At 40.2% G+C, this 13,030-nt stretch overlaps 1 protein-coding gene across 1 annotated transcript; it reads right to left on the bottom strand.

The window, feature by feature from the left end:
- Window positions 1–9,724: 9,724 nt before the first annotated feature.
- On the bottom strand, window positions 9,725–11,585 carry MELLADRAFT_113756 (uncharacterized protein; the record flags this gene model as incomplete). Its single annotated transcript, XM_007418486.1, has 3 exons — window positions 9,725–11,312; window positions 11,394–11,436; window positions 11,510–11,585. 3 exons carry the CDS (start codon window positions 11,583–11,585, stop codon window positions 9,725–9,727), a joined length of 1,707 nt encoding a protein of 568 aa, XP_007418548.1.
- Window positions 11,586–13,030: the final 1,445 nt, after the last annotated feature.

The following is a 13,030-nucleotide window of genomic DNA, read 5'->3' as shown; positions in this document are numbered from 1 at the left end:
GTCAAGCGTTACAAGATCTAGCCCAGAAGCCTGGTGAGACTATGTCGAACTACATCATAAGAGCGCGTGGGATTCAAGATGTGGTGACTACGGCGGTGTGTGAAGATCGAGATTTAGCTGAGAGAATTGTGGGGGAACAGGTCTAATGTTTCGAGAGTCAGCGGCCAAGGATGATTGATTAGAAAATGTGATTGATTTACGTACGGGAACCTGGTCCTTCTCTTTATTCGAAAAGCGCGCCCTTGATACTGCTCGTTATCTTCAAGCCATTGATTCCAACCCGTTTCGTTTGTCAGCACGTAATCAACCGGCACCTAATCGACAAACTAATGGCTCCGGCACGTCTACTGCATATACCCCTTATGTGCGGCCGCCAGTTGATCCTGACGCGAGGAGAGAATGGTGGGCAGCGTTTATGCGGTCCACAGGCAGGTGCCCTCGTTGCAAGGTGCAGTGTGCTAAGTGGTTGGGGGGATGCGAGGAACGGCCGAACATGACCTTCGTATCAATGCCTTTAGATTTTCCCCGGGCACCACCTTATCCTCCTCCGAAAGCGGTACAGAACCCACCAGCGAATGCTACCAACTCAAGCCGACCAGGAGCGCCTAGGAGAGGGCCAGTCATTCCCATCGCGAGCGCTCAAGTCGTATCTTAACCTGGCGCGACCTCTACTTTCCAAGAGTTCCCGGATTTAGGCAAGACGGATGTGGCCGCTTATGGTGAACTGGTCGCGGCGTTGGGAATGGAGAATGATGGGTATGAAATTGAGGCTCCTGTTGCACCTATCGTGTTGAAACTAACGATAAATGGTGTCGAAATCCGCGCATTAATGGACACAGCGGCGGCGACAAACCTCATGTCGAATCGACTAGCACGAAAGCTGAGGCTGGTACGGCGTAAACTTCTGAAACCAACTCTAATCAGACTAGCGATTGACACAAGTGAGGCAGATGTTAGCTTAACTGATTACGCTATCGCCTCGGTCAAAAGTACTAAAATGACCTTTGGTGCCACGTTCTTCAAACTAGCCGAATTGCACGATGGCCATTACGACGTAATTTTAGGAACGCCTTTCCTCAAGAAACACGAGTTGGATGTGTCAGTGGCGCGAGGGAGTGTTGTATGATCCAGCGGTTGAAAAAATGTTAGAAAATAAGTTGTTGGAAAAAAAGAAAGAATTTTTAAATGAAAGAAGAAAAGATTTAGTTGCGGCGGTGTTAGATAATGTAGATGTTGTTGAAAAAGCTTCCGACCTTTCTTATCGTGAAATGAAAATGCTGAAAGAATTTGAAGTTCTCTTTCCCGACGTATTGCCGGATGTGGAGTCCCTGGATTATGCTGAGTTTTTTCCACCAGAGGTACAAAGTCCAAGCTCGAAGGTCCGTCATAACATTGTTTTGACAGACCCTAATGTAGTCATCAATGAGAGACAATACCCTTACGCACCAAGGTATATGGATGCCTGGAAGAAACTTGTGGATGAACACGTTGCAGCTGGGCGGTTGCGGAGGTCAGACAGTCCTTACGCTTTGCCTTCAATGATCATACCGAAAGCAGACCCAACTGCTGCACCTCGATGGGTGTGCGATTATTGTCGTCTGAACAAATTCACTGTTAAGGATCGATCACCACTACCAAATGTTGAGGAGGCGGTTAGACTGGTAGGAACGGGAAAAATTTATTCCATTCTCGATCAGATTAACGCGTTCTTCCAGACATTGAACAGACCTGAAGATATTCCCTTGACGGCGGTCAAAACGCCATGGGGACTCTATGAGTGGGTTGTCATGCCCATGGGATTGACGAATGCTCCAGCCACCCATCAACGACGCTGCGAGGAAGCCCTAGGTGATTTGGTTAACACTGTCTGCGTTGTCTACATTGATGACATCGTGGTCTACTCTCAATCAGTTGAAGAACATGAACAACACCTACGGCTGGTTATGGAACGACTGAAAGCAGCTAAACTGTTTTGTTCAATCAAAAAGACAAAGCTTTTTCGTCGTAGAATCAAATTTTTAGGACACAACATCAGTGCAGAGGGAATTAGTCCAGATGAAGATAAAGTTGAGAAGGTTGCAAGTTGGAGGACACCGAAGACAGCAAAACAGTTGAAGGAGTTTTTGGGAACGGTGCAGTGGATGAAGAAGTTTGTGGATGGGTTGGCTCAATACGCTGGACACTTGACACCTTTGACGAGTGTGAAAAATGCGGCTAAGAAATTCCAATGGGGAGATAAAGAACAAGATGCCTTTGATAATATAAAGAGGATTATTACTACACTACCTACTTTAAAGAATTTGGATTATGAGTCAAATGATCCTATCTGGTTGTTTAGCGACGCGAGCGGCCACGCGCTGGGAGCGGCACTGTTCCAAGGCGCCGAGTGGGAAACCTCGTCTCCAATCGCGTACAAAAGTCGGCAAATGTCACCTGCGGAACGAAATTATCCAGTTCACGAACAGGAGCTACTATCTGTCATCAATGCGTTAAATAAGTGGAAGATGCTGCTATTGGGTATGAAGGTCAATGTCATGTCGGAACACCATTCATTAACCCAATTGATGACACAACAAGGTCTCAGCAGGCGACAAGCCCGATGGCTTGAGACTTTATCGCAATTTGATCTTGACTTCCGTTACGTAAAAGGCTTAGATAATAGCGTTGCAGATGCATTGTCGAGGATGGAGGATGTGGCTACTCTTGAGGTGAAATCAGAATTGTCAACCGACTTGACCGATCAAATCAAGGAGGGTTACAGGACGGATTCGTTCTGTGAGAGGTTAGCAAAGGTGTTGCCATTGCGGGATAACTGCGTGATACAAGATGGCTTAATGTTTATGGATGGTCGAATAGTTGTGCCGACGGTTGATGGGTTACAGAGGGAGTTGATAGGTGTTGCTCATAATTCTGTGGGCCATTTGGGATCGCTGAAAACTGCTGAGCGGGTGAGGAGAGAGTTCTACTGGCCACACTTGTTGCAGGACGTCGAAGACTTTGTGAAGAAATGTGACAGCTGTCAGCGCAACAAAGCGCGTACGACCCGGCTACCTGGCAAACTTCAAAGCACGCAAGTTCCTCTTAGACCTATGGCGGATATTGCGTTGGACTTCGTGGGACCCTTTCCTAAAGTCCAGGGGTATGATATGTTGCTGACATGCACGTGTAGGCTAACGGGATTCACGCGACTTATTCCAACATGTCAAACTGATAATGCCGAAAAGACAGCAAGAAGACTCTTCGGAAGCTGGCTGACGATCTTTGGTGCTCCACAGACCATGATTGGCGACAGGGACAAAATTTGGACCTCGAAATTCTGGAAAGAGCTGCAGTCTCTACTAGGGGTACGTGTTCACCTTTCCACCGCATACCATCCACAAGCCAATGGTCGAGCGGAGCGCACCAATAAGACGGTAGGCCAGATGTTACGTCATCATGTGGGGGGGAAGCATGGTAAATGGTTGCCTGCCTTACCTGCTGTCGAATATGCAATTAATTCAGCGATCAACACGGCGACAGGCGTTTCTCCTATGCAGTTTGTTTTTGGTTATGTACCAAAACTGTTCCCAATTGATGTGAAGCAGGCAGAGGTTAGTGAAGGAGTGAGGGAGTGGGTTGAGAAGAGACAAGAGGGTTGGGCTGCATGGAGAGACAAGCTGTGGGCGGCAAGGGCGAGTCAAGCAGTCAGCTATAATGCACGACGGGGAGCCGACATCGTTTTACGCGAGGGAGACTGGGTCCTCATCGACAGTAAGGACCGACAACAATCAGTCAAGGGTCCAGTTGCAAAACTCCGAGCAAGATACGATGGACCATATGAGGTGATTGAAGTATTGAATGAAGGTCGAAACGTCAAGGTCCGATTGGACGACGGCAACCGCAGTCACGACATGTTTCACCAGTCAAAGCTTCGGAAGTACTGTTCGGACGAACTGGAGATGGATGCATAACAAGGAGTGGCAAGTACTTGCCGTAGCAGAAGTACGTTTTTCTCCTTCGTATGCACCGCCTAGTGGGTTTCTACCGTTTGTAAGCAAAACCTCAGCCACGCTGTGAGCACAAGATTTTCGCCAATTTCTTTTGTAGTAATGCAACGGCCGGGCTCAGCATCGACAACTTGGGCGGATCGAGTTTCTTTTATTTCTTTTCTCTTTTCTTTCTTTTCTTTTATTTTAATTTTCTTTTTGTACTTTTGTTTGCTTTCAGTTGCTTTTAACTTTCTGTTTTGATTTTCCGTTTTTCTTTTTCTTCTTTTTCTTTTATTTTAACTTGGAAATTTTGTGGGGGGGGATTTTTCTTTTATAGGAGGGGAGGGTGTAAGGTGTCACACTTACAAACACACATGTCACATACTATACAGTACAGTAGATACAATTAGAGTCTAGACTACCCTTGTTTCCTTTCCTCTTCTCTTTTTCTCTTTATCGGTTTCTTCAGCTTCTTCAGTTTCTATTCATGTTATCAGGGTTGTTGTGATCTGATGTTCTTTATGAACTAGGCCTAGTTTTCAAAATTCACTTTGGTTCTAGATAACTTTCGTGCCTGCTCGTGCCCAATCAGTGTTGTTCCTCCATAGGAACTTCCACAAACCTCTCAGTGTGATTCACTCTGATGTTTCATCTTATTCTGTTGTATCTCGAAGAGGATTTGAATACTTTGTAACCTTTATTGATGATTATACAAGATTCACTAAAATTTATCTAATGAAATCAAAAAATGAAGTTCTTTCGAAATTTAAATTATTCTTCAATGCGATGACAACGAAAGTTGATGGAGTTATTGCTGAGTTACGTTCTGACAATGGTACGGAGTATATCAACAAAGAATTCACTTCATTCTGTGCAGAAAAAGGAATCACTCAAACAACCGGACCACCTGACTCACCACAACTAAATGGTGTTGCTGAAAGGTGTAATAGAACTGTAAAAGAGAAAGTTTGTTGCTGTTTGATTGAATCTTCTTTGCCAGATAGTTTTTGGGGAGACGCTTTGGAGTATGCTATTGAGACGTTGAACAACATGCCGACAAGAACAAACGAAAAATTTCAATCACCAATTTCTTTACTGGGTATTCATGAACGTCAAGAACATACCTTCCATGCATTTGGTTGTCAGGTATGGTTTCATGTTATAAAACCAAATTCGACGCTCAAACCTCGAGCACGTCATGCTATTTTTCTTTCTTATTTAAACAATAACAAAGGTGCTATAGTTTGGGACACCGAAAAGAAGACTGCTTTAAAAGCAACTTCTTTAGTGTTTCTTGATAAAGTATTTCCAGGATTAAAATCACCAAAATCTTGCAAAACACAGGAGCCAATTGGAAACGACACTCTTCCATGGCCAACTCTTGAATCTGACGAACAAATCATTACAAAAGATTCATTACCATCTGATTCAATCACACAAGAGGAATCATCTCGACCAAAACGAACGACAAAACCTCCGACTCGTTTTGGTAACTTTGTAAATTCAGCGTCTACACGAAAACAGCCTAAAAGGTATGGAGAGTACGGTAGAGCTGCTTTTATTGAATCAGAAAAAGAACCATCTACTTATAAACAGGCCAAGAAATCAGTCAACTGGGATCTTTGGAAGTTGGCGGCCGAAGCAGAAATGTGTTCATTAGTGGGGAAGGAAACTTGGAAACTGGTTCCTAGACCTGCTCGACGTAAAATCATCCAATGCAAGTGGATTTTCAAGACGAAAAGAAACATCGACATGTCAATTGATAAATTAAAAGCAAGACTTGTCGCATTAGGATTTTCTCAAATTAAGGGAATTGATTTTTCAGAAGTTTTTTCACCAACTTCACGTCAGGAGTCAATAAGACTATTTCTAAGTCTGATGGCGAAAAATGGGTGGAAAGGAGTAGCAGTAGATATTAAAACTGCATTCTTGAATGGAGATCTCGATGAGGAGATCTACATGGAGCAAGCTGAAGGCTTTGTAGACGAAGATCATCCTGATTGGGTTTACAGAATCTTAAGATCTTTATACGGTTTGAAGCAGTCTCCGCGTCAATGGAACATAAAATTACATGAATATCTTATTTCCATTGGTTATACACGATCAGCACACGATCCTTCAATTTATTTCAAGAAGGATGATCAAGGTGAAATCAATTCAATGTTGGTAACTCATGTCGATGACATAGCAGTAACAGGAACCGACAAAGAAATTGATAACTTTTGTGTACTCATCAAAAAGAGATTTGAGGTTTCTTCAGATAAACCATTATCTCACTTTCTTTCTCTTAATATTTCAAAAGTTAAAGAAAACAAAATAACAGTTGATCAAACACATTATATATCAAATCTTCAAAAACAATTTATGAAGTATAATGTCAAGTGTTCGAATACACCGAATGACAAATCATTCAAGAATTTAGTTCCTACATCAAATGAGGATACAATTTCTGAAGATCTGTATTCAAGCTTAATCGGAGGTCTGTTGTGGGTTGCCCAGTGCACTCGACCTGATATAGCTTTTGTTGTTAATAGGCTTTCGCAGTTTTTGAAAAAGCCTTTGACAATACATTGGAATTCAGCATTAAGGGTATTAGGGTATTTGGTTAAGACGAAGGAATTGAAGTTAAATTTAGGAGGAAGTAAATTGAATCCGACTGCGTATTCAGATGCGGATTGGGCAGAAGATCGTCATGAAAGAAGATCAACTACAGGATATGTTTTTATGTTAGGTATTGGACCGGTTTCATGGAGATCGAGGAAGCAAAGGACAACGTCATTGTCGAGTACAGAGGCTGAGTATATGGCCATGAGTGACTCATGCAGAGAAGCACGTTGGTTGGTATCAATTTTAAATGAACTCAACATTTCAAGAGGGAAATCATTTAAATTATGTGTGGACAACGAAGGGGCAGAAGCTTTAGCACAAAATCCGTCTCATCATTCTAGAACAAAACACATTCATACAAGGTACCATTTTGTTCGTCAGTGTGTGGAAGAAGGAATTGTTAAACTAGTTCATGTGTCTTCGTCAAAAATGCTAGCGGATATGTTTACAAAAGTTCTTTCTAAAATTTTACTAATAAAGCATAGGTTATCATTGAGTATTTTTTAACAAGTATGTTATTAGCACGGGGGGGTGTTATGATGTGGTGTAATTGTCACTGAGTGTGTAATGTTTGTATGACATCATAGCTTGTATGCTAATACATTTCTCTATCTAAAATAGTCTTATATCTTATTAGCATAGATACTTTATCTATTGTAGAATTGTTGTTAGATTGGATTGGTTCTTCCTCACCTTTCCTATATGTTCTAACATCTCTCTTCTAGGTAAGTTATTCTATCATTGCAATATCAACCTTTCCTATATGTTCTAACATCTCTCTTCTAGTGAGAATCAATCTTATCAGAAGTTATTAGATTTTCAGATACCAATCTCAAGGAATAGAAAAACAATAATTTGACGTACCAGGTCGTGTTCCAAGTACGACTCAAAATCCAGCCGGGAATAGCCACACAGCTGAACGGACACGGCCACGATACCATCCATGGATATTGCAGGCAACACTGACCATCGGAAGGCCTGAGTGGCGCGCTGGAGGCGAGGAGTACGTTGCCCAATAGGTGCCCGCGCATGGGTCCAAAACAATCAACGTTTTGAGATCACACTTTCATCTGAAATGCAGCATGTTAATCCTCGTGTAACTTTTGAGCAGACACAAGACCAGCGAAAACCACACATACCAACAAACACAAGACATCATGGATCAATTTCCGAGATCTCCGCTATATAAGCACCCCACACAATAGCTGACTGGTTTGGATGGACTGTTCGGGGTTTTTTTTGAGTCCAACCAAGGTGAGTTCGAAGTTTGCTTGACAGAGTATTCACCGAGACAGTTCTTCCAAAGGCATCTTGAATCTTTGCTTGGAGTTCATCAAGATAAAGAGTTGGATCTACCTCGAGCGCTTGCAATATGAATTCTTTCTCGGGTTCTCCTAGAGCTGTTGGCGCGCCAGCTTGCATGTGATCCAAAGGATTGGTGACCACAGCTCGAGTGGCGCGGTAAAGATCGAACCAACAGCGAACGGTGGTGAGAGAGAGATTGACTCCGGTTGACCGTACAATCTCAGGAAAGGTCATTTCTTGTAAAACCATGCGGACCACAACCAAATTGATATCGGAGCTGTAGAGATTTTTGGGCATGATGATTATTGGAATGGAGAGCTTGTTGGCCTTTGGTGAACGAAATAATGCGAAATAATGGAGGAAAAAATGATTTGAGAAATCACAATCTTTTCTTCGTGGTAATGAGAGAAAATGAAAAGAGGAAAACGGGGGTGGAAGAGGTGAGGAAGTAGGCAAGAGGGCAAGAGAGAGAGAGAGAGAGAGAGGAGGGTGACAATACCACCCTTTTTTCCAGGCTGTATCAGGCTAAGCGTGAGAGCCAAGAAATCGGTCGACTCGGGGAAATGTCAAACGTCAGAACTGTATTCCACGGTACATTTGGTCAAAATCCTTTTTTTTTTAGTTTTTGCCGGTTTTGGATTAAATCCCAACACAACACAAGAAATTAAAAAGTTACCGATGATTCTAGGAATGGCTGTACATACTTTTTGCTACATATTTTTTTTGGCGGGGAAAACAAGACCAAAAGTATATTTTTTGTTTTTTTCCCTGCCAAAAAAAAGTATGTAGCACAAAGTATGTACGCCTACATACTTGCTTTGACAACTGTAATTGTGGTACTGTAGTTACATATGTAGTGGACAACTCAAGGGCAAAATGAGGCTAGCTAGCAAACCTATGGATTGGCACACCTGGGGCAAATAAGATCTGTAATTGAAGAAGGTTGTGGACCTAGTCACCACAACTTTGCTCAATTTTGGTGTGACTCATAGTTTTGGTGTAATATATTGGTGTACTTCCATTAACTAAACTTCATGTAACACTCCATCTGTTTCTGTTGAATGGCCTTCAGAGTATTGCCTGAGTAGCTATGGAGGTATATGTAGCCAACTTTTAAGATAATTTTGTCAAATTGGAAAATGTTACATGATGTATCACATGTGATTTACTTCTTCAGATGAGCAGAGAACTGAGCCAACCTGTATGTACATGATAGCTAACAATTTACTCAGCTTGTTGCACATATGTAGTGTAGATCTTTTTATGACAAACTACAATAATCATCGCTTTACCAGTTCCGCTTGGGGATAATGTATAATGTTCACAGTTCAAGGCTATTTTCTTCAACTTTTAAACACATAAGTGACCTCATAATCTCATGTTAAAGAATACCATCACAAACATAAAATAGAGCAGCTCTATGGTATACAACAAAAGCTTTGAATACTGTTGTTTCACCAAAAAAATTGAAGAAAAGAAAAATGAAAATGGGAAAGGATTTATGTGGGCATAGATCATTCAGATTGTCTACATGGCTGAAGTCCAAGAGGAAGATCAAGATTAAACCTCAATCATCATTTTCAAGAAATGATCTCATTGAATCTTTGTCATTGTACCATCCTCTTGACATTCAAAGTATTCCTCTTCAATCACATGGATGGTTGTCCAAGTGACATAGCTTTCTTTCACTGTCTCCTAACATATCTTGCTGCTTTGAAAAAGAAACAATTCTGAAGAAGTCATGATGCCAATTTATCGGCAGCTCCCTTGTAATGAACCCAAAGAATCATCAGAAAAACCCTATGAGAGGTTGACTATCTTTGTTTGATTTGACACAAATAAACTTAAACAGTCTTTTGAGTTCCAACGTTTTTATTTGAACGATTAATAAAGTCTTGTAAGATTTCAACAAAATGAGTATCATCAACACCAGAAAGTAACCAGCAATTACTTTCAGGTTGAATTTCAATATAAATATCATGTTGTGAATAAACACCAAGTTTTTTTGAAAGTTTTACGGGTATGATTTCTTTCACTGATTCTTTCCTTAGTGTAGAATTCAAAATGAATTCGAGATGTGGATCTGCAACACAACCTTCAACAAAATGATCTTCACCTTCAAATAAACTCCCCCATCTTTTTACACTCTTTTCATGTCTTTGTTTTATTTTTTTGATTTTACTTTTTACATGATCTTGGGTTGGATAGTTTCCAAGACTTTTTTCAAGTCCTTGTTTCATCTTTTCAAAATATTCTATTGCAAATTTAGATTTTAAAGCTTCTTGATCAACTTTGATGTCTTTGATAGGATGATTCTTATTTGATAATTCATTAAGATATTCAATTGTTTTCTTTGCAAAATAAACTCTTGCATTTTGAAAAGCTCTTTGGACATTTAAATAAAGATGAAGAAAACCACCCGTTTTAGCAGACTTGAAAGTTTCAATTAAATTTTCAAAACCTTTAAACCCTTCAAACTTTTCATCTACTTCTCTCATCTTAATCACATGTTCTTTGGCAATAAAAGCTTTTGTACGTGTATCACTTAAACTTTTACCTGTTAGATACATTGGGATTTCACTTGAAATTAAGTCATATGAAGCTTCATAATCTTGTTCAAAGTTAAATTTAGCAAAGATATGTAATCCATCTGGTTTTTCTACAAATCCTGCTGGTGATGCCCAACCGATGATCATCTTTTCTCTTGCGATCTCTAAACCCAAAAGTTTGACAATTTCATATAAATCTGTAGGAGCTGTCTTTAATGCAATCGAAACTTTATTTAATGTAAGAATATGATCGGTAACAATCCGATAAGTTTCTTTGGCTTCGATTTCTCTTTGTTGAAAATCTAATGAAGCTTCTATTAATCTTTGTCTTTCAGTCTCATCAATCACTCCAACTCCTTCCATAATATCAAACAATTTGGTTTCTCTTTTCCCTTGTGCTCCCATTAAGATTTGAGGTATTTCACATTGATGTTCATTTGAAATCATTTCCCAAAACTTTTCACACATCTTTAATCTTAATTTGGAATAACCTCTACAAATGATTATCATCTCTGGGATTCTATCATCATAAAGATAACCTAAATAGTTTTGTAAATAATCATCATTTTCTCCATCTTCAAATACTATATAGCCTTTTTGTCTTTTTAAAGAAAATTGTGATAAGTTCTTCGAAATTAGATTAACATTTCCTTTGCTATCCTCTACTTCTGATTTTGAACTTAATGAGGTTGAACCCATTGGGTTTGAATCTGAAGGGTTTAATGACCAACTTTGAGCTTCAGGTTCCATATATTCTCGATCAATTGTTAAAATCTTTTCATTGAAGTTTTTCTTTCCTTTTTCCAATATTGATACTTGAGTATTAAGATCTGTAATATGACATTTCTTAAAAAGCTTAGAAGCATATTTAGAAATCATGGGCCTTTTGTTTACCAAGAAGATCATGAAGCGTTACTATCAATCAATAGAAATCTAATACCCAGTAACAAGCTATCCGACTCACTCATCACTGGTTCCAGATCCTTCAATGATATTTGGGGTGAACACTGACGAAAATACGATATACGATAGTCAAACTTCTAATCAGAGTGAGATATGTGCTCTGTTTAGTAGACTCACGCGAAGAATGAGCCTGTTGCAAGACAACAGATATCCACACCACAAGCATAGACGGAAATATCACATGTGAGCGCATCTCGCCTCTTTCAGTGATGAATCTATCTGGGTATCCGAGGTCACAATATACTAAATAAAGATTCTTTCAAAAGGAAACAATAAGTTATTTTCTAAAGATAAAAAGATGTTCGCCTTTCACCTTTTTATAACAGAATCATCAGAACTTGAAACCTATTTTCGACCGTTGAGCACTGCTACATCACCGACCGATGTTAATCTTCCGGCCGAATTGATCCACTTAAAATACCTCTCCCCACATGATATACTAATTCCAAAACTTACAGCAGTAAGTACTCTCAATTGCTCAAAGTTTGCGTAATTTCATCGACAAAATTTGATCAAATAGATGGACAATCTTTACTCAAAGCTTTACTTTACGCGAAGGACTGTATACTTCAGTATCCAAGTTTATTTATTTATTTGAAACTCCTTTTTTTTGGTCTGCGTGGTCATATCACTGACCTTATGACAGTTTTTCTTCAAGCTTGTGATGTATCTGAACCAAGTATCCGAAGCTGTGAACTCCTTTCTTCATATTCATATGATACGTTTCACCGCACCGAGAGGGATTCAAAGGAATACCTTGAGTATCTATCTTCATTTTTTTTGTAGGATTTTATAACACTTTGTCACTCTTTTCTGAAATCAAAACTTTAAATTCTTCAGTATCGATTCTCGAACGATGGGCGAGTACATCTGTTCCGGTGGCTAAACCTCCGCAAAAGTCCCGAATCTTTCCAGCGCCGATGAGTCCTGTTGTACCAGGTTTCATAAATGCCAAGGTGTCATAAATAACAGAGCGTTCGGACGGGGGGATGTTGACGGAATTATGGCTTTGGGTCCTTCCAAATGATTTGGGAAACGGATAGCAGTTGAATATGTATCATGTTTTCTATAGTAGCTGATAAATAGCACAATATCTTGTAAAGCGAAGTTTGGAGGTGACTTAAAGTGAAGGATGGATGTCAATGATTTTCTTGAGGAGTGCTCCAAGTCGGCCCGACCTTCAAGACTTCAAGGGAAGGAGAGTTGCGCTGGGATATGTGACATCTTACTGTGACAGTGGTGTTACATCTGGTTCACAATTCCTCAGATCAGCTTTCAACAGGCTTGAGTCTTGACCCTGCTCGACCTCAAAAGAAAAAACCACGATTTACCGAACAAATCAAACCATGGCTTCATCGATTTGCAAGGTTTGGTCAAGACCATCGACTTTAAAATCTCATCGAATCTCTCATTCAGGAATCGATTCAATTTTACATTCCAACCCGATTTCAAGATCTAATCCAATGACCCGATATCCAAGATCATCATTTGCAACCGTGATAACCAAAGAAGAAACCCAACCGACCAAACCGATCTCTTCTCATCATCATAAACTAGCCAAGATTGTTAAACCGGGATGATGAGCCGATGTAGATTATCAGAATACTATGATCATCATTTATCAGTGATATGCTTTAT

Source organism: Melampsora larici-populina, assembly GCF_000204055.1.
Source record: "Melampsora larici-populina 98AG31 unplaced genomic scaffold MELLAscaffold_93, whole genome shotgun sequence".
NCBI lineage: Eukaryota > Fungi > Basidiomycota > Pucciniomycetes > Pucciniales > Melampsoraceae > Melampsora > Melampsora laricis-populina.
Note: the sequence above shows the minus strand (reverse complement) of the source record. Positions and strands in the feature narration are given on the sequence as shown.